A 26,536-nucleotide genomic window follows, 5' to 3' on the forward strand; every position below is an offset into this window, starting at 1 on the left:
TCTCCCTCGTCAGTTTGTCACTGGTGCTGCCATTTATTCTCCGACTTCTTCTGTGATCTGAGTTTTCATCAGCCTTGACTTTCTGGGCTGGGATGACGTAACTCTCATTCATCCCAGGACCGAACACTTATTCGATACCGCGATTGTACACTAAGCTGCTCATGCACGGCTGTCAAAGTACATATAGCAAGAAACTGTTAGTAGGTGGGGAAAGATCTTATGGCATTGAAACCATACAGTCTCTTCGACTATAAATATCTACAGTATTTGCTAGCCGTCTTTACATTTCTGGTTTACATTCACTTCAAAGAGAATGTAAAAGAAGAAAAAAAAGCTCAAACACAGTTGCACAGTACTCTTTTCCATCAAACATTCAGTTGCATAATCATATTCAGATTGCACAATATGAGGCTCTATATCCATGCAGGGGGGACATCTGTTGATAATATAAATCACCTTCAAGACAATTCCTCTCTGTTGTTGTGAATGTGGGGATGTCAGTCACGTAATCCCTCCACAACGGTTACAAACCACAATTATCAACTCCAGACTCGACTATGCCAATGCCCTGTATCTCAGACTCCCAAAATACCAAATCTCTCGTCTGCAAGTCGTTCAAAATACGGCTGCTCGAATCGTGACTGGGGAAAAACCATGGGAATCAATCTCGTCTTCACTGAGATCCCTTCATTGGTTGCCAGTAAAAGACAGAAATCACTTTTAAGGCACTCTGTCTGACGCATAAGTGTGTTCAAGGAAATGCCCCCCAATATCTATGCGAAAAATTAAAAAGTCACAACCCCAATCGCATTCTGCGATCCACCAACCAAAATCTACTCCAGATACCCAAAGCCAGATATAAGTCCAAAGGAGAACGAAGATTTGCAGTCCAAGGACCTAGACTATGGAACGCTCGTCCAACCAGCATTCGAATGGAGGTGAATCACCTGGCCTTCAGAAAAAAACTATTTTCTGAAGGCAAAAGGACAGAAGGATACGGATACTAAGCGTCCTGAGGCGATTCCGTTCGCATATGTTGCACTATATAAGTTTCTCACTCACTCAGATGAATGTTGTCTGTTATAAAAGGTAAATGGAATAATCTGAATCCCAATTATGGCAATAAGGATAGTTATTCTCAATTGTCACTTTTAACTACTTGCCGACCAGCCGCCGTCATTCTACGGCGGCAGGTCGGCTCTCCTGGGCGAGAGCCCGTAGCTCTACGTCGGCTCTGTTTGCGGCCACTAGGGGCGTGTGCGCGCCGCCGGTGGCGCGCGCCCCCCGCTCGTCCGTGACTCCCGTACGGGTGCCCGGCAGGCGCGATCGCCGCCGGGCACCTGCGATTGCTTGTTACATAGCGGGGACCGGGAGCCGTGTGTGTAAACACACAGCTCCCGGTCCTGTCAGGGGGGGAAGTGCTGATCCTCTGTTCATACAATGTATGAACAGAAGATCAGTTTTTCCCCTAGTGAGGCCACCCCCCCCCCCCCCTACAGTAAGAACACACCCAGGGACATACTTAACCCCTTCCCCGCCCCCTAGTGTTAACCCCTTCACTGCCAGTGGCATTTTTATAGTAATCCAATGCATTTTTATAGCACTGATCGCTATAAAAATGCCAATGGTCCCAAAAATGTGTCAAAAGTGTCCAAAGTGTCCGCCATAATGTCGCAGTACCGAAAAAAAAATCGCTGATTGCCGCCATTACTAGTAAAAAAAATATATTAATAAAAATGCCATAAAAATACCCCCTATTTTGTAAACGCTATAACTTTTGCGCAAACCAATCAATAAACGCTTATTGCGTTTTTTTTTTACGAAAAATATGTAGAAGAATACGTATCGGCCTAAACTGAGGAAAAAAAAGTTTTTTATATCTTTTTGGGGGATATTTATTATAGCAAAAAGTAAAAAGTATTCATTTTTTTCAAAATTGTCGCTCTATTTTTGTTTATAGCGCAAAAAATAAAAACCGCAGAGGTGATCAAATACCACCAAAAGAAAGCTCTATTTGTGGGGAAAAAAGGACGCCAATTTTGTTTGGGAGCCACGTCGCACGACCGCGCAATTGTCAGTTAAAGCGAAGCAGTCCCGAATCGCAAAAAGTGCTCTGGTCTTTGGGCAGCAATATGGTCCGGGGGTTAAGTGGTTAACCAAAGCCAAAACTGGAACAGCAGGCACATCAAAAGTTGTCAGCCTATATAAAGTATGCCCAGTGGTTCACCAGCGGAAATTTTCAAAAGACAATCTCATCCATATAAAGCGGTTTCACTTTAAATTTCACAAAGCCCCGAGACTCAAGCCAAGCCAGCCAAGTGCCTAGCAAAATTGGACAATGGCTTGGCATTACTCACGATCACTTTGCATATTACTTTTCAACGAGAATGGCGACAACAATGTATAACATTGATTAAAGATTCAACCTTTGCCTGGAAGACTTTAATTAAGAAACAACAAATGGGACACTGAACTACGATGCTCGGAATATGAAACCGTGCACCGTTTAATTGACATGAAGGCTGAAGGAAATTAATTCCCAGACAAGCCATTCAGTAGTTAGGTAACTTACACAAAAAAGAGATTAAAATGCTGGTCTTATCTGAATCTGAACAAAAGGTCGGCGAGCATGACAAAGGCACACTATTAGGCAGATTCAGAAAGACTTAGGCTGGCGTATCAGTAGATACGCCAGCCTAAGTCTGAATCTGCGCCGACGCAAATTTAAGTGTATTCTGGTAACCAGATACGCTTAAATTAAGCTATGATACGAGCGGCGTAAGTGTCTTACACCGTCGTATCTTAAAGTGTAATTTTTAGGCTGGCCGCTAGGTGGCGTTTCCATTGCGTTCGGCGTAGAATATGTAAATCACTAGATACGCCTATTCACGAACGTACGCCCGGCCGACGCAGTAAAGATGTGCCATTTACGTAAGGCATTTTCAGGCGTAAAGTTATTCCATCAAACAGCTGGACTAGTAATGTTAAGTATGGCCGTCGTTCCCACATCGAAATTTGAAATTTTTTTGTCGTTTGCGTAAGTCGTCCGTGAATAGCGCTGGACGTAATTTACGTCCACGTTAAAACCAATACGTCGTTGCGGCGTACCTTGCCGCAATGCACACTGGGATATGTACACGGACAGCGCATGCGCCGTTCGGAAATAACGTCAATCACCCCCCATTAACATAAAACACGCCCCCTCAGCCAAATTTGAATTAGGCGCGCTTACGCCCACCGCATTTACGCTACGCCGCCGTAAATTCGCAGGCAAGTACTTTTTGAATACAGTACTTGCCTTGCAAATCTTACGGCGGTGTAGTGTAAATACGATACCCTACGCCGCCGCAACGATGCACCGCTGTACCTGAATCCAGCTATTAAAGCCCAACTCCAGCCTCTTGAATCCCCCGCCCCCCCCAGCACTTACCAGCACTTTTTTTCCATTTATTTTTTTTTTACGATTTGAACATGATTTTTTTAATGCTTTTTTTTTTTGGAGGGAGGGGGGGGGGAGATATAAGGGGGTTTAGACCTCTGACATCTCACCTTTGAGACAGAGAAATTCATTGTAGCCTCTGAAGATGAATAAACTGGACACAGAGGCTTCTGTTCATTCATAAACTGAAGCATAGTAAACACATTCACTGTGCTCAGTTATCAATGGACACAGGAGCGATACTGATCGCTCAGAAGAGAAAGGGGCCGGTAAATTACATACCTACTGGCCCCTTCCCCCCAATCTCCATCCACTTGTGCACCCACAGCAGCCAGCAGAAGTGGAAATCTGGGGGGGGGGGGGGGGGGGCGCAACAAGGGGGGAATCAGAAGTGGGCAGCACAGGGAGGGGCATCAGTGTGGCGGGACAGGACGATAATTACAGAACGTTGCATTGTCGGTCTCTGCCATCAGCAGCTGAAAGCCAGTGGGAGGAACAGGGGGAGAAACCGTCTTTCAGCTGCTGGAGGGGAGACACAGTCACAGTGCATCGTTCTGTAATTGTTCTACTGTCCCCCCCCTGCTGTCCGGGCCCCCTATAGGAGCCCCAATGCCCCCCCCCCTGTCATCAGCCCTAACCCCCCCCCCCCCCCCGTCCTCTCCAGCCCACCTTCCTTGCATGCAAGTTTTCATATATAAAAAGAAAATATTTTCTTCAAGCTGTCGTCTGCCTGGTCACATGGCGTCCCAGCTTCCTTTTCTCCTCCAGCGGTGGCGGTAGGTGTTCCTCAATAACATCAGTGCCATTCTCTGCAGCATTGTGTAGTTAGCCCACCTGGGGGTCCCATCCATTATCGTCTAAGCATACATAGAAATGAAATAATGCTGGATGTCATTTAACCCAGCATAGGAGTGTGGCATTTCATGCAACATACCATATTTATTGGCGTATAACACGCACCCTAACTTTCAGAGGGAAGTTTCAGGGAAAAAAAACTTTCCACAGCACCCTGCATATAACACGCAGGCACAGATTACCCTCTATTTTTAGGGTAAAAAAGTGAGTGTTATACGCCATTAAATACAGTAAATTGTTTTTATTTTAAAATGTTTTTGCTTTTTTGGGTCTGAAGAATATTCATAACCTGTATGTGAATAATGATTTGATACTGAATATGTTGACATTGCTAACTGGGGTAGTGAGGAGGTGGAATTTTTGTGGCTTGAGCTGCAAAAGGGATAAAACAAAACGGTAAATTGCTTGTAGATATGCTACAGACCCCTAACATTAACCACTTTGGCCCCGGAAGGATTTGCCCCCTTAATGACCGGGCCATTTTTTGCCATACGGCACAGCATCACTTTAACCGGTATCCGACCGATTCCTGTACATATATGTCGGCAGAATGACATGCCTGGGCAAAGTAACGTGTATATATACACACGTCCCTTTGAAATTCCTGCCGTGCAGGCGCGCACCCCTGCCGCGAGCTCCGTGCCAGCGGGACCCACGGACTCGATGTCCACTTGTGTCCCACGATTGAGTCAAGAGTTGCAGAACGGGGAGAGGCAAGTGTAAACAAGCATCTCCCCGTTCTGCCTAGTGACACTGTCTCATCGGGAACAGCGATCAGCGACGTGTCACCCGTAGCCACGCCACCTAACAGTAAGAGTCACTCCCTAGGTCACACTTAACCCCTTAAGCACCACCTAGTGGTTAATCCCTTCACTGCCAGTGTCATTTTCACAGGAATCGGTGCATTTTTATAGCACTGATCGCTGTATAAATGACAATGGTCCCAAAAATGTGTCAAAAGTGTCCGATGTTTCCGCCACAAAGCCGCAGTCATGATAAAAATCGCTGATCGCCGTAAAAAAATTAAATAAAAATGCCATAAAACGATCCCCTATTTGTAGACGCTATAACTTTTGTGCAAACCAATCAATATACGCTTATTGTGATTTTTTTTTTAACAAAAATATGTACTAAACTGTGGAAAACAAACGTTTTTTTATACCGTATTTGCCGGCGTATAAGACGACTGGGCGTATAAGACGACCCCCTAATTTTCCAGCCAAAATGTTGGTTTTGGGATATACTCACTGTATAAGACTACCCCCTTCCTACTAGTCATGCCTTGCCTCACGGTGCCACCATTACATGCCAGACTGTGCCACTACATGCCAGACTGTGCCCCATTACATGCCAGACTGTGCCCCATTACATGCCAGACTGTGCCCCATTACATTACATTACCCCTCCATTGTGCTGTTCTCCCCGTCCGCGCTCCGCTCCGTGTCCCCCCTCACTGTGCCCTTACCTTATCCTAAGACATGCAGAATCGCGGCCGTACTGTACGTTTTGTCAAAAGCCGCGCCTCCGACGTCTTCTGTTCCGTGATAGGCGGAACACTCAGCTTCCCAGGAGGCACTGTGTTCAGTGTTCGCCTATCACGGAGGCCCTCTCGTCCGAGGACGAGAGGGCCTCCGTGATAGGCGGACACTAAACACAGGACAAGAGAGGGTCTCCGTGATAGGCGGACACTGAACACAGTGCCTCCTGGGAAGCTGAGTGTTCCGTCTATCACGGAACAGAAGACGTAAGAGGCGCGGCTTTTGAAAAAACATACGGCCGCGATTCTGCATGTCTTTAGGATAAGGTAAGGTTAGGTTACCGGCGTATAAGACGACCCCCGACTTTCAAGAAGATTTTAAGGGGTTAGAAAGTCGTCTTATACGCCGGAAAATACGGTAGATTTTTTGGGGGATATTTATTATAGCAAAAAGTATTCAAAATTTCTAAATTGTCGCTCTATTTTTGTTTAAAATGCAAAAAAAAACATACAGATACACTTTAATATTCAAAAACAATTCTTTGACTTGAAATTTAGTCCATGCGATTCCTGTACTCTTCAAACATACCATTCATAAGAGAAAACTGATATAAAAGTTTAATATCCGGCTACTAAATTTGAAATGACCATTTAATGAAAAAAGACCCTCAACTGCATATCTATAATTCATTCCTAAAATTAATGGGTAAAAATCCAACAATATAAATCTATTATCAGCTGGCAGAGCCCCAGAGCTGTGGTATGTAAAATAAAAAGGACTGATGTATTATTAATGTGTATAAAGGAAGCCCACTTTGATCTTTAATAATCAGTTATTGCGCGGAGTTGGCGCTGGAGGGACTCTTATCAGCACGGCGTATCTCATCCCACATTATATCTACTGCCTACTGACTTCAATATCAATAACACAACATCGGATCATATTAAATTATTATTTTTTTTTTACATATATTTTATACGCTACTATTCACTCACTATTTACAATTCATAAACCTGTTACACGCCCCGGGAAATTTAAACAAACACAGCATATGATACGATAAGAGTGAATACGCAGAAGTTAACTATTTAAAGCGTATAACGTATTTATCGGCAAATAACGCTCACTTTTTTCCCCTTAAAATCAGGGGAAAATCGTGGGTGCGCTTTATACGCTGATTCTGTCTTTGTCAGCTGTTTCAGAGCGCCGCCGACAAAAACCGAGCCGAGTGTACTGGGCACTCGGCTAGGCCACGCTCGGCTCCGCCCGCAGCCACGCGAGAGGAGCCGAACACACCTGAAATCCGGCTCTGCACAGCTCGACCGAGGCGCCAAACTCAAACAGACGAACGCCGGACAAGGCCGCCTGGCAAGACAGCAGACGGACACCGACAAGGCTGGACGGACCCTGCGCAAGGCCGCAGACGGACGCCGGACAAGGCCGCTATGCCAGACAAGGACGCCGGGGAAGACATCCAAAATGAATATTTTTTCCTTTAACTTCCCTTCTAAACTTGGGGTGCGCGTTATATGCCGGTGCGCGTTATACACCGGCGCGCGCTATACCCCGATAAATACAGTAATTTCCACATTGTATGCCAATTATTTCTAGCTTACTCCTAGTAATCTAAACCAGGGCAAGCAGCTTCTGCCCTGGAAGGAGGTGCGAGATATACGACCTCTGATCCCCGCACAAGGTATTGTCTGGGCCACCCACAATTGGATGTCACTGGTTCCATCTGACCTTAAACTGGCTCTTCAGTAATAAGAAATCTCCCTCCTCCGAGTCTGGCTGCAGCCATTTTAATCCTTTCTCGCCGAGCGTACGCAGATATGCGTCCTCGGCTTTCAGGGGTTATACCGGGATGATGCCCGAAGCTGCAGGCATCATCTCTGGATCATCTTTTAGAGCCGGCGATTGGCTTTCCAGGGATAACAACCGATGTGGTTAAAAGCCGCTCGCTTGTTATCCCGGAGGAGCGAGAGGGGACATCCCCCCCCCTCCTGCCGCTCTTACCGGGCTTCCCGTCCCACCTCTGTAACTCTAACCTGGTAACCGTAAAAAAAAATGTAAGCGTCATCTATGGAGATTTTTTTAGGTACTGTAGTTTGTCGCCATTCCAGTGCGTGCAATTATAAAGCATGACATGTTTGGTATCTGTTACTCGGCGTAACATCATCTTTCACATAATTGTATATATATATATAAAAATTGGACTAACTTTACTCTTTAATTTTTTTTAAATTCATGAAAGCTAATTTTCCAAAAAAGCTGCGTTTAACCACTTAAGGACCCCTTCACGCCGATATATGTCGGCAGAATGGCACGGCTGGGCACAATCATGTACCTGTATGTGTCTCTTTAAGCCCAGGAGTGAGGTCGCGAGCGCGCCGCCGGCGGCGCACTCGCGACCTGGTCCGAAGCTCCGTGACCGCGGGACCCGATCACCGCTAGTGTCCCGCGATCGGTCACAGGAGCTGAAGAACGGGGAGAGGTTCTTGTGGCAGTGATCGTCTGTTCCCTTATATAGGGAAAGACGATCACTGACGTCACACGTCCAGCCCCACCCCCCTACACTTAACCCCTACAGTCCACCCTAGTGGTTAACTCCTAAACTGCAGTTGTCATTTTCACAGTAATCAGTGCATTTTTATAGCACTTTTTGCTGTGAAAATGACAATGGTCCCAAAAATGTGTCAAAATTGTCCGATGTGTCTGCCATAATGTCGCAAGAAAGAAAGCTGTATTTGTGGGATAAAAAGGAAGTCAATTTTGTTTGGGAGCCACGTCGCACGACCGCGCAATTGTCATTCAAAGTGTGACAGTGCCGAAAGCTGAAATTTCGCCTGGGCAGGAAGGGGGTATATGTGCCCAGTAAGCAGGTGGTTAATGGATGGCAGCTTCCAACTTCAGATTCGCACCCAGGTATCTGACTTTGAGACAGGTTTTATTTTCTAACTTTTGGATAGTGCTGCCTTTGTATTCATCCTATGCTAAAGGCTCCATGTTATCGTTCCACAATTACAGAGCCTGGTTCCTCATACATAATAGTCCGGGTTTCATTGCAGCGCATAGAGATCACCAGCCGTGCCGAGATACAGAAACTCATCATACTGATAGAAGAGTTTATTGACTATCAGCTGAAAACAAGAAGATAATGGGAAGCCTAAGGAGAGCGCAGGAGGGCATAGAGATAAAGAGGAGCAATCTGAATTCCTGAAACTCCAGGCAAGTAATGAAACTATATCGCTGAATTTTAGAAACGTATGTATGCGCTCAAATCACAATGCCAAGGTTTAGGTATCAGAGCCTTCACACGAGTACTTGTGAAAATGGTCGCTATCGGCGCAACCCTTATATACAGTATATGTCATCCCAATGTGCATACAGTGCCTTGAAAAAGTATTCATACCCCTTGAAATGTTCCACATTTTCTCATGTTATAACCAAAAATGTAAATGTATTTTATTGGGATTTTATGTGATAGACCAACACAAAGTGGCACATAATTGTGAAGTGAAAGGAAAATAAGTGGTTTTCAATTTTCTTTTTTACAAATAAATATGTGAAAAGTGTGGGGGGTACATTTGTATGGCGCCCCCCTGAGTCAATACCTTTGTAGAACCTCCTTTCACTGTAATTACAGCTGCAAGTCTTTTTGGGGATGTCTCTACCAGCTTTGCACATCTAGAGAGGGACATTTTTGCCCATTCTTCTTTGTAAAATATCTCAAGCTCTGTCAGATTGGATGGAGAGCGTCTGTGAACATCAATATTCAAGTCTTGCCACAGATTCTCAATTGGATTTAGGTCTGGACTTTGACTGGGCCATTCTTAAGCCTCATACACACGCTCAGACTTCACTCTGACTTTTCCGTGGATTTTGGTCCGAATGGGCGTTGACCGTGAACTTGTTCTGCATACACACGGCAAGACGTTTCAGCCAACTTTCACCAAATCACATGGTTTTTCAGCTCTTTACCACCACCCTTTAGGCAACTTCTGCTATTGTTGCCTGATCTTTAGCATTGGTTCTGAGCATGCGTGTTTGTACCTTGGACTTTAGTTCGATGGACTTGTATACACACGATCTGATGATCCTCCATCGGACATTTGCTGCCGAGAAGTTTGAGAGCATTCACAGCGAACATTTGTTCGATGAAAAAACTCAGATGGAGCGCACACACGGTCGGATTGTCCAATAAAACACGTTCGTCGGACCGTTGTTGTCAAAAAGTCAGATTGTGTGTACGGGCCTTAACACATGAATGTGCTTTGATCTAAACCATTCCCATTGTAGCTCTGGCTGTATGTTTAGGGTTGTTGTCCTGCTGGAAGGTGAACCTCAGGATCAGTCTCAAGTCTTTTGCAGACTAACAGGTTTTCTTCTAAGATTGTCCTGTATTTGGTTCCATCCATCTTCCCATCAATCTGACCAGCTTCCCTGTCCCTGCTGAAGAAAAGCATCCACACAACATGATGCTGCCACCACCATGTTTCACAGTGGGGATGGTGTGTTCAGGGTGATGTGCAGTGTTAGTTTTCCCGCCACAAATAGCTTTTTGCTTTTAGGCCAAAAAGTACAATTTTAGTCTCATCTGACCAGAGCACCTTCTTCCACACGTTTGTTGTGTCCCCCACATGGCTTCTTGCAAACTGCAAACAGGACTTCTTATGTCTTTCTTTCAACAATGTCTTTCTTCTTGCCACTCTTCCATAAAGGGCAGATTTGTGGAGAGCACGACTAATAGTTGTCCTGTGGACAGATTCTCCCACCTGAGCTGTGGATCTCTGCAGATCCTCCAGAGTTACCATGGGCCTCTTGGCTGCTTCTCTGATGAATGCTCTCCTTGCCCGGCCTGTCAGTTTAGGTGGACGACCATGTCTTGGTGGGTTTGCAGTTGTGCCATACTCTTTCCATTTTCAGATGATGGATTGAACAGTGCTCAGTCAGATGTTCAAAGCTTGGGATTTTTTTTTATAACCTAACCCTGCTTTATACTTCTCCACAACTTTATCTCTGACCTGTCTGGTGTGTTCATTGGCCTTTATGATGCTGTTTGTTCTCTAAGGTCCTCTAACAAACCTCTGAGGGCTTCACAGAACAGCTGTATTTATACTGAGATTAAATTACAACAAAGGGGTGGACTCTATTTACGAATTAGGTGACTTCTAAAGGCAATTGGTTCCTCTAGATTTTAGTTAGGGGTATCAGAGTAAAGGGGGCTGAATACAAATGTACACCACACTTTTCACATATTTATTGTAAAAAAAATGTGAAAACTATTTATCATTTTCCTTCCACTTCACAATTATGTGCCACTTTGCGTTGGTCTATCACATAAAATCCCAATAAAATACATTTAAGTTTTTGGTTGTAACATGACAGAATGTGAAAAATGTCAAGGGGTACGAATACTTTTTCAAGGCATTGTATTTGCACTGGAATCTTTGAGAGCTCTGCGGCAAATATCTGCACCACATTTAAGCGCTCATTAGGGTGCAAAATAATTGACATTTCTGCAACAAATTGCGCTATGCTGTTTGTGATTTTTTTCCGCATGTCACAAATCCTTTTCAAAATAGGCGCACTATGATGTTTATTTGGCAAAATACCAAGTGCGCCTCACATTCGTGCAAAAAAGTGTGAGAAAACAGTATATCAGGCCCTGTCTGACCTACCAAAGAAGAAAAGACGATTGGCTTAAAATTATGGATTGGCTTCAGAATTAAAGTGGTTGTAAACTCTCACAAATGCCCAATGAGTTGACTGACCTCAAGTGTTACACAGAGATGAAACAAATCCTTCTACATAAGTTGTACCTGTTTACCTATAAACGTCTTTCGCCTACATCCATTCAAAGTACAGAATTTACACTGGATCTCTCAGCTATTAAAAGCATGGGGGAGGGGGGCTGAAGTAGCATCAGTGAGGAGAGCTCTGAGAGCCGATGGGAGAAAAGAGAGACACCCCCCCCCCCCTTCACACAGCACACAGAAGCAGAGCTGAGGATGTCAATCCTCTCCGTCATCATTTTTCTCTTGGTGTCAGGAAAAACTCATCAGAAGTGACTCGTGCTTAAAGCAGAGGAAGGAGGCAGCGGACATAAATGACACTTGGTTCTCTGAATTGAGACAAGTACGCATTGAAGAGGGAGATGCTTTCTTCATATTTCATGTCTGAGGTTTAAAATGACTTTAAAACCCATCCAGTTGATTTAGGATGCAATGGACAGAAGGGCAACAGCAAAGCACGTCCAATACATTTGTAGAACTTCTGCTAAGGTGCTGGGAAGAACTTTCTGAACAATCCTTGGATTTCCACTGTACAAGAGATTACCACAAGTGTTTGGCTGTTATATCTGCAAATGGTTTCCTACTCTGAAAGTGACCAGCACTGTGCACTTTAGATATAAAGTCGGTATATTTTCCTTGGAGGACCAATGCAGGTTCTTTGTCTTCCACTCCTGGGCGGTCTTCAATGAGAGTGAGCATTGCTGATGTCTATGCTCTTCTCTGCATCATTGTATTGTGTGTGCGCAAGGTGCCAAGATCCATCTGTGACGGACCCCCATACTCATGATGAGTCTGTCCGCCGTAAATGTTTCCTCTGTCCAGTAGCACACAATCCATGACCCCTTAGCTTTCCCATTTACTAGTAGTAGCTCAGCATAGGGTTAAACATCAGACAGTTTATTAGAACCAACATACAAGTCTTATACACAGTTAAAGAGGAAGTTCCTACCTCCTGCTCATATTACTCTAACAATACACCTGTAACCAGAGACATAAATTAACATGAGCTAATTAACTAATCCCTTAAAGCAGCCAATGTGACTCCCTAACTACAATACACATTATCATACATATCAACACAGAACTCCTTCATACAATTGCAGGGTTAATTAGCACAAACAACAATTGGCGAAAGACTCTAAAGCCTCGTACACACGATCAGCCCATCCGATGAAAACGGTCTGAAGGATAGTCGTCCTAGTTTAACCGATGAAGCTGACTGATGGTCCGTCGTGCCTACACACCATCAGTTAAAAAAACTATCGTGTCAGAACGCGGTGATGTAAAACACAACGACGTGCTGAAAAAAACGAAGTTCAAAGCTTCCAAGCATGCGTCGACTTGATTCTGAGCATGTGCGGGTTTTGAACCGATGGTTTTGCATACTAACGGTTTTGACCTATCGGTTAAATTTTAAAGCAAGTTTGCTTTTTTTTAAACGAAGGTTAAATAACCTATGGGGCCCACACACGATCGGTTTGGACTGATGAAAATGGTCCATCAGACCGTTTTCATCGGTTTAACCTATTGTGTGTACGAGGCTTTAGAAGCCATACTAGACTCCTTTACATTATAACAGACAGACAGGTGGCTGGAGTTGACATCAGCATCTCTGTTGGGAGGAAGCGAGACAAAAACTAGCATGCAACACAAACAGGAAGTGGACAGGAAGTGTGTCATAGAGGCGGGACACGTTTCGGAACAGCTCATTGGTTCCTTCTTCAGCCAGTGACCTGAAGAAGGAACCAATGAGCTGTTCCGAAACGCATCCCGCCTCTATGACACACTTCCTGTCCACTTCCTGTTTGTGTTCCATGCTGGTTTTTGTCTCGCTTCCTCTCACATCATCCCCAGGCTCCAGTACTGTTGTGTCCTCTGAACATCCACAGCACAAGTTGGCTGTTACCTCGTGGACTTCCCTGGAAGCTTTGCCATCACAGACTGGGACTGCCCTGCCACTGGAACATCTTCTGGACGCACTTACCTACTACATGCCTGTTTCATCCACCATCTTGTAAGTGTTTTTAACCCCTTTAGTGGGATATTAAACGTTTTATACTTCTGCACTTCGAGGCGCCTTGTTTGTTTTTCTGTTTCCATCAAGGAACTTCAAGCAGCCTCTGGAGGAACCCTACAGTAAAGAAAGGTTGACCTAAAGCTTCTCCAGTCTATTAAACAAAGTTCTTTTAGGCCCCATACACACGACCGGATCTGTCCGCTGGGATTTATCCGCGGATCAGTTCCAGCAGACAAATCCGGTCGTGTGTACGGCCTAGCGGACATTTTTCGGCAGACATTTGTCCAGCCGACCGTTTTTCAAGCGGATAAAAATTTCTTAGCATGCTAAGAAATCTATCCGCTGGAAACCTGTCCGTCGGACGTGTTCGGTCGTCTGTACAGACTCACCGGACACGTCCGACATCCCTCGCATGCGTCATACTGATTCGACGCATGCGTGGAAGCTTTGAACTTCCAGGGCCGCCCACGTCGCCGCGTCATCGTCGCGGCCACGCCCCGCGTATTGTTTACGCGCGGATTTCTGTCTGATGGTGTCAGACAGAAATCTCCGGGCGGACATGTCCACTGAAAACTGTCCGGCGGACCGTTTTCAGCGGATTATCAGCCCGTGTGTACGGGGCCTTATTGTCGACTATCCAACGGAGAAAAATAATGATGTGCTCTTACCTCTTCATTCACAGGTGCAATGAATAAACAGAGACTTGAGACTTACCTTGGAGGACGAGGGATTCCGCAGGGAGTTCCCCAGCTCCAGAGTTCACACATTCCTCATTGGGATGCTTCTTGTTATAATGCCTCTTCAGAGAGCCGGGGATATTGCAGGAATAGTGGCATAAGGCACAACCAAACGGCTGCAAAAAATAAATAAAAATCAGGGATTAATACTTGTAGGCAGTTTATGGTATGTTGGATGTATGTATACCAGCACTGTCCACTGCAGCAATTTCAGCAAAGAGATCTGCAGCGCAATTCTGAAAATGAAAACTTCCAGAAGTTTAGGAAGTCAAACTTCCGGTCTACTGCCTGTTATGCTCAGGCATTATATAGACTACATCTCCCTCTCTCTGTAGTATGTTTCAGCAGAATGGCAACCAACCTCCTAACCTACGCACCCGAGACATCATCCGACAGACGCGGTGTATTTAAGCCCCCCTGTGGAGAATAAAACACAGGTTTCTGCAGCATCTCCCCTGGCAGGCCTATAACTGGCATCTTAGCACGGCAAGCGACAGACGAGCCCCTCGGGGGTAATTTATTCAGAGTGCTGGCTCTTTATGCTATACAGCTGCGGGGCCGCTATTATCTCAGGATTATGTAGACTCTTGCTATTCTCTGCTGATATCTGTCACCCGTTTCAGACACGTGTGACAGGTATTCAGTGTGCAGGTGCATTATACACTCTTCTTGGAAACCATTCAGTTCTGACATTCTACAAATAGGGTTGTTGCCACAGCAACCCAAGAAACCGCTTCATTAGGAGAGTACGAGAGGCACATTTATTTAATGTCTTTGCCTGCCGAGCACTCCCGACCCAGCTGGGAATTCGCTGGCAGCTCTCGACAAACAAATGCTGCCCTTTATATACAGAGTAACTTGGGTCTTGCTGGCAAGATGGCGACTTGGCAAGGACCAGTTGAACCACCGATGGAGCATTAGATTGCAACAAGCTTGATAGCCGCAAATGCTCCTAGCAGCCCCGTGCTTCTAAAAGTGGAGTTCCAACCAAAAATGGTACTTCCGCTTTTTGGATCCCCCCCTCCGGTGTCACATTTGGCATCTTTCAGGGGGGAGGAGGGAGCAGATACCTGTGTAATCCAGGTGTTTTCTCCAACATCCAGGCATAGATCACCGCGGTGACCTACGCCACGTCCGGCGCCTACTATGGCCCCCTCGCTGTATTGTGGGAGACACACAGTTCTCAGAAGACAGAAGGGACCAGTGGCCGAAGATGGCGGTGGTGGCATCCGAGAGCCGAGGGACAGATCGGCTTCGGCTGCCGACATCGCAGGCGCCCAGGACAGGTAAATGTCCATATATTAACCACTTCTCTACCGAGTCATTGTAAAATGACGTTGGCGGGAACCTTTCGTCTTTCAGACAGGACGTCATATGATTGCATTCCTGGCCACTAGGGGGCGGCGCGCACCCCCCACCGTATTGCTTGGGACCCGTGCGCGTGCCTGGCGGCCGCGATGTCCGCCGGGCACCCGCGATTGCCCACAATCACGGCAGATCCATGTCCTGTCAGCGGTGAGGAGACTGATGTGTGTTCCCAGTACAGAGGAACACACATCGATCTCCTCCCCTTGTGAGTCCCCTCCCCCTATAGTTAGAACACACTTTAGGGAACATATTTAACCCCTTCAGCGCCCCCCTAGTGTTAACCCCCTTCCCTGCCAGTCACATTTACACAGTAATCAGTGCAGTTTTATAGCACTAAATCGCTGTGTTTATGTGAATGGTCCCAAAAATGTCCGATATGTCCACCGCAATGTCACGTCACAATAAAAATCGCAGATCGCCGCCATTACTAAAAAAATAAAATAAAATAAAAATGCCATAATTATATTCCCTATTTTATAGACGCTAGAACTTTTGCGCAAACCGATCAAATACGCTTATTGCAATTTTTTACCAAAAAAAGGTAGAAGAATACTAATCGGGCTAAAGTTAACGACCGCGCAATTGTCATTCAAAGTGCGACAGCGCTGAAAACTAAAAATTGGTCTGGGCAGGAAGGTTAAGGAGTTAAAATGCCCTGTATGGAAGTGGTTAAAAAAGTCAGCAGCTGCAGTATTTGTAGCTGCTGACTTCTAATTTTTTATTTTTTTTCGGCGGAATGCTTTAAAGACACATTGACCATGCCAAGAAAAGTGGCAGTGTCTTGGCAAAGGTCATCTCGGCCCACTTTTCCTTAACTTATACCTGAGCTGCCCTGGTGCTCCTTGCTCCTCTGTAGCCAGCGTCTATATTAACTATGTCGGTGATGGGTAAAGAAAAGTTATTGTGTTATCACTCATATTCACTGAAAAATTTACAAGAAATCATAAATTCTGCCAGGGTATGTAAACGTATGGGCACAATATGGTGTGTGTGTATATACAGGGAGTGCAGAATTATTAGGCAAGTTGTATTTTTGAGGATTAATTTTATTATTGAACAACAACCATGTTCTCAATGAACCCAAAAAACTCATTAATATCAAAGCTGAATATTTTTGGAAGTAGTTTTTAGTTTGTTTTTAGTTTTAGCTATTTTAGGGGATATCTGTGTGTGCAGGTGACTATTACTGTGCAGATTATTAGGCAACTTAACAAAAAAAAAAAAATATATACCCATTTCAATTATTTATTTTTACCAGTGAAACCAATGTAACATCTCAACATTCACAAATATACATTTCTGACATTCAAAAACAAAACAAAAACAAATCAGTGACCAATATAGCCACCTTTCTTTGCAAGGACACTCAAAAGCCTTCCATCCATGGATTCTGTCAGTGTTTTGATCTGTTCACCATCAACATTGCGTGCAGCAGCAACCACAGCCTCCCAGACACTGTTCAGAGAGGTGTACTGTTTTCCCTCCTTGTAAATCTCACATTTGATGATGACCACAGGTTCTCAATGGGGTTCAGATCAGGTGAACAAGGAGGCCATGTCATTAGTTTTTCTTCTTTTATACCCTTTCTTGCCAGCCACGCTGTGGAGTACTTGGACGCGTGTGATGGAGCATTGTCCTGCATGAAAATCATGTTTTTCTTGAAGGATGCAGACTTCTTCCTGTACCACTGCTTGAAGAAGGTGTCTTCCAGAAACTGGCAGTAGGACTGGGAGTTGAGCTTGACTCCATCCTCAATCCGAAAAGGCCCCACAAGCTCATCTTTGATGATACCAGCCCAAACCAGTACTCCACCTCCACCTTGCTGGCGTCTGAGTCGGACTGGAGCTCTCTGCCCTTTACCAATCCAGCCACGGGCCCATCCATCTGGCCCATCAAGACTCACTCTCATTTCAGCAGTCCATAAAACCTTAGAAAAATCAGTCTTGAGATATTTCTTGGCCCAGTCTTGACGTTTCAGCTTGTGTGTCTTGTTCAGTGGTGGTCGTCTTTCAGCCTTTCTTACCTTGGCCATGTCTCTGAGTATTGCACACCTTGTGCTTTTGGGCACTCCAGTGATGTTGCAGCTCTGAAATATGGCCAAACTGGTGGCAAGTGGCATCTTGGCAGCTGCACGCTTGACTTTTCTCAGTTCATGGGCAGTTATTTTGCGCCTTGGTTTTTTCCACACGGTTCTTGCGACCCTGTTGACTATTTTGAATGAAACGCTTGATTGTTCGATGATCACGCTTCAGAAGCTTTGCAATTTTAAGAGCGCTGCATCCCTCTGAAAGACATCTCACTATTTTTGACTTTTCTGAGCCTGTCAAGTCCTTCTTTTGACCCATTTTGCCAAAGGAAAGGAAGTTGACTAATAATTATGCACACCTGATATAGGGTGTTGATGTCATTAGACCACACCCCTTCTCATTACAGAGATGCACATCACCTAATATGCTTAATTGGTAGTAGGCTTTCGAGCCTATACAGCTTGGAGTAAGACAACATGCATAAAGAGGATGATGTGGTCAAAATACTCATTTGCCTAATAATTCTGCACTCCCTGTATATATCTATATAATAATTATATATATATATATATATATATATATATATATATATATATATATATATATATATATACATACATACATACATACATACATACATACATACACACATACACACACACACACACACACACACACACACACATATATATACACACACACACATATATACACACACGGCTCGACAAACCCTGGGCGCCAGGTCGCAACTGCGACTAGAATTAGCGTAATTGAGGCCACAGCTTTGCGGCCTTCTACAGTCCTATGCTTCTTTCTGGAATCTGGCGCCCTCTTGTGATGGCCGTTGGTATTGACAAGTCAACCAGCAATGCTAATGAAGCTTCCCTGCCTGTTTCCATTGCCCGACCATCTCCTTCTCTTAGAACCCCCAAACATTATATATATTTTTTATTCTAACACCCTAGAGAATAAAATGGTGGTCGTTGCAATACTTTGTCACACCGTATTTGCGCGGCGGTCTTACAAGCGCACTTTTTTGAAAAAAAAAAATAAGACAACAGTAAAGTTAGCTCCATTTTTTATATTGTGAAAGGCAATGTTCTGCTGAGTAAATTGATACCCAACATGTCACGCTTCAAAATTGCGTCCGCTCATGGAATGGCGACAAACTTTTACCCTTAAAAATCTCCATAGGCAACGTTTAAAAAATTCTACAGGTTGCATGTTTTGAGTTACAAAGGAGGTCTAGGGCTAGAATTATTGCTCTCGCTCTACCAATTTGCGGCGATACCTCACATGTGTGGTTTTAACACCGCTTTCATATGCGGGCGCTACTCACGTATGAGTTCGCTTCTGCACGCGAGCTCTGCGGGACGGGGTGTGTTTTCTGGCTCCTAACTTTTTTAGCTGGCTCCTAGATTCCAAGCAAATATGTCAAGCTGTGTGTGTGTGTGTGTGTATATATATGTGTGTATATATATGTGTGTGTGTGTGTGTGTGTGTGTGTGTGTGTGTGTGTATGTATGTATATATATATATATATATATATATATATATATATATATATATTATATATATATAGCGCAAGCTTGCTGGACCACTTTTTCTGCCATCACTCTTCTGTTTCTATAAAAAGGTAAGATCTTTTACATGCCAAAAAAGCACTTCCGCATTTCACAAGATATATGAAAGGTTCTTATATCAATGCCAAAATCATAAAGAATAACCTTCAAAGCCAACATGCAGTATCAACAATAGTGTATCGTCTACAGAAGTCCTTATGATGAATACCTTATACAGGGGAAATATCAAACAGATATATGGCTCTTCTCCTATCAGGATCTTTTTGTTTATGCCTCAAGGAATTTCAACAGTTTACATAGCATTTACGTTATAAATGTTCGAAATGCAACAAGAATGTCCTTATATCAATGCCACGAATCACCAGAAATAATCTTCACCCGTAGTGTGCGGTGTCAACATTAGTACACTATCTGGTGAAAGCCTCTCGTACGCTGAAGACGGTGGATATTAAACTACTGCTTGGCTTTACACAAATGCGCAGCACAGAGTAAGTGCACACAATCATGTATTAAGAAAAAAAAAATATCCCACAGGGATGATTTCTAGAGATTGTCCTCTTTAGTCAAATAACTTGCAGTTGTCAGCCATCAAGATAACATGAGGTACGCTCAAGTACATCAAGTGTTACATAGTTAATCTGGCTGAAAAAAAAAAAAGACCAAGTGTGTACTAGTACAAAATATGAGGAATTTAAAAAAAAAAACTCATAGAGGCGTATTTATCAAAAAATATAAATCATAGCGGCTAGTCCATCCAAATTGCATGTAAATAAATTAATTTTGGGCGAAGAGAATAAAATGGCGGTCATTGCGATACTTTTTGTCACACCGTATTTGCGCAGCGGTCTTACAAGCACAGTTTTTTTGTGAAAAAATTTCCTTTTTTTTAATTAAATAAAAAAAGACAAGAGTAACGTTAGCCCAATTTTTTTAGATTGTGAAAGATAGTGTTACGCCGAGTAAAATGATACCCAACATGTCACGCTTCAAAATTGCGCCGCTCGTAGAATGGCGTCAAACTTTTACCCTTAAAAATCTCCATAGGCGACGTTTAAAAAAATTCTACAGGTTGCATCTTTTGAGTTACAGAGGAGGTCTAGGCTACAATTATTGCTCTCAGCTCTAACAATTGCGGCGATACCTCACATGTGTGGTTTGAACACCGTTTTCATATGCGGGTGCTACTCAAGTATGCGTTCGCTTCTGCGTGCAAGCTCGTCGGGACGGGGCGCTTTAAAAAAAATATGTTTTGTTTTCTTATTATACTTGATTTTATTTATTTGTACACTGTTTTTAAAAAATAAATAAAAATGGATCACTTTTATTCCTATTACAAGGAATGTAAACATCCCTTGTAATAGAAAAAAGCATGACAGGACCTCTTAAATATGAGATCTGGGGTCAAAAAGACCTCACATCTCATATTTACACTAAAATGCAATACAAAATTTTTTTTTTAATAAATTACAACAAAAAAATGTGCCTTTAAGACGTATGGGCGGAAGTGACATATGCCATGGAGACGGGTGGGGGCCATCTTGTCCTCACTCCCATCTATGTAAGCGGCGGAGGGCGCGGGCGTCCTCTCCCTCCACCGATAATGGTGATCTCGCTGCGAATCCGCTGCGCAGACCACCATTATCGTTTACAGTCCCGCTGCCTGAAGAGGTGGTTATCTCGGTTGTGGCAGCAGCTGCTGCCGTCACCGAGATATCCCTCTTCAAAAAGAGGACGTATATCTGCGTGCGGCGGGAATTAAGTGGTTAACTGTCAGATGTGGAGCTATAGGGCCCCAATAAGGAAATCTGCTGGGCCTGTGTCCCTTTGGACGGGTTCCTGTTGTCAGTATCTCTCAAAATTTTTTATTTTTGTTGCAGGGGATGCCCGAAATCTGACTATTATCTTAGTGCAGACTTCTGGGAAAATTGGTGAGCCAATCACACAAGCAGGAAATTATGTTTCTATGGGGTGGTCAGTACACACATTGGCCCGGATTCACAGAGAGTTGGGCGCACATTACGCCGCCGTAGCACAAATCCCGTACGCCACGGCGACGCAGCGCAGAGAGGCAAGCATGGAATTCCGGACGCCAGTGCTCCCAACGATGCGTCGGCGTGGCGTAGGTTTAGAAGGCGCAGGCTGGCGTAGGTGGAGGTGGGCGTGACCCCATGCAAATGATGGTCCGAGCGCCTGACAAGTAAGTTTAACGAACTCCGAATGCGCCGTGGACGCATCCCCCTGCGCATGCTCACAACCACGTCAGAACAACTGCCTAAGATACGCCGGATCTTTGCGTACGCCATAGACGTAACCTACGCCCAGCCAGACACACGTCCAACGTAAAATACGCCGGCTTGTGTTCCCTGGTGCAGACCTTTGCATGTCTGTTGCTGGGTTGCACCTCCTTTATGGGGCTTAACTTTACGCTGGACGTACAACTTACGCGCACCTCTCGTAGCCTGCGTCAGGCGCACGCAGGTTCGTGAATTGCCGTATTTCCCTCATTTGCATATTTGAATGACTAATCAATGGGAGCGGCACCATGCTCCCAGCCTAAATGTGCGCCCACTCTACGCCGGCGTAAGCAAGATACGTCGGCGGGGTGTAGCCTGGTTTTAGGCGCATCTCTGTGGGTCTGGCGCACAGATACGACGGCGCACATTTGCACTTACGTCGGCGTAACTTGTTATACATCGGCGTAAGTGCTTTGTGAATCCGGGCCTCTGTGTACAGAACAACTCCAGGTTGCCATATTGCAATATATTCGCAGAAAATTACAGTGGCGGCAGATTGGAAAGGTAATTTGTAATAACATTCAATTACAAAATGATTAGTGTCGCAATTATAAGCGCTATATTATTTTTTTTTTTTATTTGCCATTTTTTCCCCCCATGAAAGTGAAGTTACCCTTGAAGTACTTGGGTGTAATTATTTTTTTATTTTTACATCTAGTGGTGGAAAAGAAGTACTGCGCACAACAGCTCTGGATTGAAGGAGATTATTGCTTTTAATGGGCTGTTATTTTTTTACCTTGTTCGTTTTTTCCTGAAATTCTGCTTTAAAAGGTTATCACTTCATTACACATTCCCATACCCAGGAAAATATCACAAGAAAAAAATACAAGAAAAAAAAAAAGAAATCATGGAATGAAGACACACACACAGGGCCAGATTCACAAAAGAGATACGACAGCGTATCTCCTGATACGCCGTCGTATCTCTGTTTTAGGGCCGTTCTAACTATGCGACTGATTCATAGAATCAGTTACGCATAGCTAGCCCTAGGATCCGACAGGTGTAATTGAATTACACCGTTGGATCCTAGGATGCAATACTTCGGCTGCCGCTGGGGGGAGTTTGCGTCGTAAACCAGCGTCAGGTATGCAAATTAGCAGTTACGGCGATCCACGAAGGTTTTTCCCGTCGTTATGTCGTCGCAAGTTTTAGATTCCCGTCGCAAAGATAGGGCTGCTATTAACATGGTGTAAAATGACTCCACCATGTTAAAGTATGCCCGTCTTTCCCGCGTCGCTTTTGAATTTTTTTGTTTTCCCGGCGTAAGTACGTTACGCACGTCGCGATTCTCAACACGTCGGCGCGTCGTAATTTCGCGCAAAGCACGTCGGGAAACTTGCGACCGGAGCATGCGCAGTATGTCCGGCGCGGGAGCGCGCCTAATTTAAATGGTACCCGCCCCATTTGAATTGGGCCGCCTTGCGCCGGACGTGTTTACGATACACCGCCGCAAGTTTCCAGGTAAGTGCTTTGTGGATCGGGCACTAACACTGAAAACTTGCGGCGGTGTAACGTAAACGGGTTACGTTACGCTGCGCCGCAGGTACGAGAATCTGGCCCACAGTTCTTAAAGTGGAGGTTCACCCAAAATATACATTTTTAACATTAGATTGAGGCTAATTTTAGTAAGCAGAATCGGGTGTTTTTTTTTAAAATGAATGTACTTACCGTTTTAGAGATCGATGTTCTCCCACCGCTTCCGGGTATGGGCTGCGGGACTGGGCATTCCCATTTGATTGACAGCCTTCCGATGGTCGCATACAGCGCGTCACGAGTTCCCGAAAGTAGCCCAACGTCGGTGCGCAGGCGCCGTATAGAGCCGCACCGACGTTCGGCTTCTTTCGGCAACTGGTGACGCGCTGTATGCGACCGTCGGAAGGCTGTCAATCAAATAGGAACGCCCAGTCCCAAAGATCATACCCGGAAGCAGCGGGAGAACATCGATCTCTAAAACGGTAAGTACTGCATTCATTTTAAAAACACCCGATTCTGCTTACTAAAATTAGCCTCAATCTAATGCTAAAAAAATAATTTCGGGTGAACTCCCGCTTTAAAGCTTCCAATCGAACGATTCAAGGTCAGTCTCTCCCCGGGGGACGCGTTCTTAGCCAGGATTATCCGTAAAGCACATAGAATACGTTACACTAATCTTATCCCTTTACAGAACATAAACGTTCTAATAGGAAAATAAACTAATAAATGGGATTCTTTATCACAAAGTAACTGTATATAGAATAGTCATGAGCAGATCTGACCTCTCCTACGTCTTACCCTGACAATAGTATGGATAAAAGGAGACATGTCACCCGGGGGTCGTATATAATGTGCGACACATGTGACACTATCACAGGATCGTTCGGTGGATCCATGCTATGCGTGCTGCACTTTCATCAATTGCAGTTTATTACAGATATACAGAATATCACCAAATCATTTTACATTTACACTAAAAATGAGTTTGCGTCTGCATTATTAATATTCCACGGGGGGAATGTGTGTCTTGTTCCTGATCGAGCGTTTCCTGATGTCTGTGTGTACTCATCATCTGCTGTGAATGTGAAATAGTTGGGGGGGGGACAGAGGGAGGAAAAGGTCGAGGAGGACATGGACAGGTCAGTGCTGTCTTGCTTAGGAGGGATGGGTGGTGGTCTTGTACATTATTTTGAATAGGACTAGGGATGAGCAGAATTATTTTGATGAAATTGAGGATCGATTTCGATCCCTGCAAGACTTGAAAAATAAATATCTACCCCCCCATCTTTTCATTTAGGACAGGGGGTGTCAAACTCCATTTCATTGTGGGACACATCAGCAATATAGTTGCCCTTAAAAGGGCCGGTTGTACCTATAAGACTATATAAATGTATCAACACTTTATCATATTAACCACTTCAGCCCCAGAAGAATTTACACCTTTCCTGACCAGAGCACTTTTTTGGATGGTCACGGAGCTTGCGGCAGGTGCGCGCGTGCCCACGCGGTAGAGCTGCACGATTCTGGTCAAAATGAGAATCACAATTCTTTTGCTTAGACTAAAGATCACGATTCTCTCACGATTCTCAAAAACTGAATGCCAGAAACCCCCCCACCCCATAAATAAATAAACCTGTGATTTATCTGAAAATATGAATATATAAAAAACAGACCAGTGATATGTCTATAATGTTAAAGACCATATAACTCCAATGAAAAAAGCAAAATCAAACTTTGATTCGTTTTTTTTTTTTAATAAAAGTTATATGGTCTTTAACATTATAGACATATCACTGGTCTCTTTTTTATACATCAGAAGCAGTACCGCCGGCAACCACTGGGTGGCGCATAGATACACACAGTTGTACAGAACTGTGAGAAACATTAATACATCAGAAGCAGTACCGCCGGCAACCACTGGGTGGCGCATGGATACACACTACAGTTGTACAGAACTGTGAGAGAAGCCCAGGCATCCATCCAGCGGCGCAGGCTGCTGACGTCGGTTCTGATATCGGCGCCATTTGCGTTCCACGCTGGTTACGTGGAACCGGCGGTGACACAGAAGAATCGCAGGTCATCACGCGTGGAGATCGCGGGCGGGGAGAATCGAGATCGCGATTCTCTCCGCGATTAATCGTGCAGCTCTACCACACGGCGGCAGATTTAAAGCTACGTACAGGTACATTGCTTTGCGCAGCTGAGCCATTCTGCCAAAATATATCGGCAAGTGGTTAACCACTTACCCCCCGGACCATATTGCTGCCCAAAGACCAGAGTACTTTTTGCGATTCGGGACTGCGTCGCTTTAACAGACAATTGCGCGGTCGTGCGACGTGGCTCCCAAACAAAATTGGCGTCCTTTTTTCCCTATAAATAGAGCTTTCTTTTGGTGGTATTTGATCACCTCTGCGTTTTTTATTTTTTGCGCTATAAACAAAAATAGAGCGACAATTTAGAAAAAAATTAATATTTTTTACTTTTTGCTGTAATAAATATCCCCCAAAAATATATAAAAAAACATTTTTTTCCCTCAGTTTAGGCCGATACGTATTCTTCTACATATTTTTCGTAAAAAAAAATCGCAATAAGCGTTTATTGATTGGTTTGCGCAAAAGTTATAGCGTTTACAAAATAGGGGGTATTTTTATGTCATTTTTATTAATATATATTTTTTACTAGTAATGGCGGCGATCAGCGTTTTTTTTTCGGTATTGCGACATTATGGCGGACACTTCGGACACTTTTGACACATTTTTGGGACCATTGGCATTTTTATAGCGATCAGTGCTATAAAAATGCATTGGATTACTATAAAAATGCCACTGGCAGTGAAGGGGTTAACACTAGGGGGCGGGGAAGGGGTTAAGTATGCCTGGGTGTGTTCCAACTGTGGGGGGGGGGGGTGGCCTCACTAGGGGAAACACTGATTTTCTGTTCATACATTGTATGAACCGAAGATCAGCATTTCCCCTGCTGACAGGACCGGGAGCTGTGTGTTTACACACACAGCTCCCGGTCCCCGCTCTGTACCGAGCGATCGCGTGTGCCCGGCGGCGATCGCGCCCGCCGGGCACACGCACGGGAGTCGGGGGCGACTACGTGCTCTCGCCCAGCCGAGCCGACGTAGAACGGCGGTGCGCGGTCGGCTAGTGGTTAAATAACTTCCTCAACGTTCGATTATTACTGGCTTTAGTAATAACTAAGGACTTAATAGGGCTGCAACTAACGATTATTTTCATAACCGATTAGTTGGCCGATTGTTTCGATTAATCGGATAATAGCCTTAAAAAAAAAAAAAAAAAAATACTGGCATTTAAAAAAAAGGACATTGAACCAAAAAAAAAAAAAATAGCACCGTTTTGCGTTAAAAAGTCCTCGCCCTTTCCAAATACGCAGCAGCTGAAAAAAAAAAATCATGGATGTGAACGTGTCCCATAGGAAAACATGTAAATGAACTGTAGTGTGTT

The 26,536-nt window shown here is 44.4% G+C and overlaps 1 protein-coding gene across 2 annotated transcripts in view; it reads right to left on the reverse strand.

Annotated features, from left to right (window-relative positions):
• Positions 1-26,536, reverse strand: part of ZFAT (zinc finger and AT-hook domain containing) — a 287,697-nt gene that overhangs the window by 60,666 nt on the left and 200,495 nt on the right. For both annotated transcript variants that reach the window (XM_040355000.1, XM_040354999.1), the window contains exon 13: positions 14,299-14,437. In XM_040355000.1, coding sequence (XP_040210934.1) covers positions 14,299-14,437 — 139 coding nt within the window. The remainder of the gene's footprint in view (positions 1-14,298; positions 14,438-26,536) is intronic.

Source organism: Rana temporaria, chromosome 5 (genome assembly GCF_905171775.1).
Source record: "Rana temporaria chromosome 5, aRanTem1.1, whole genome shotgun sequence".
In the NCBI taxonomy this organism is placed as follows: Eukaryota; Metazoa; Chordata; class Amphibia; order Anura; family Ranidae; genus Rana; species Rana temporaria.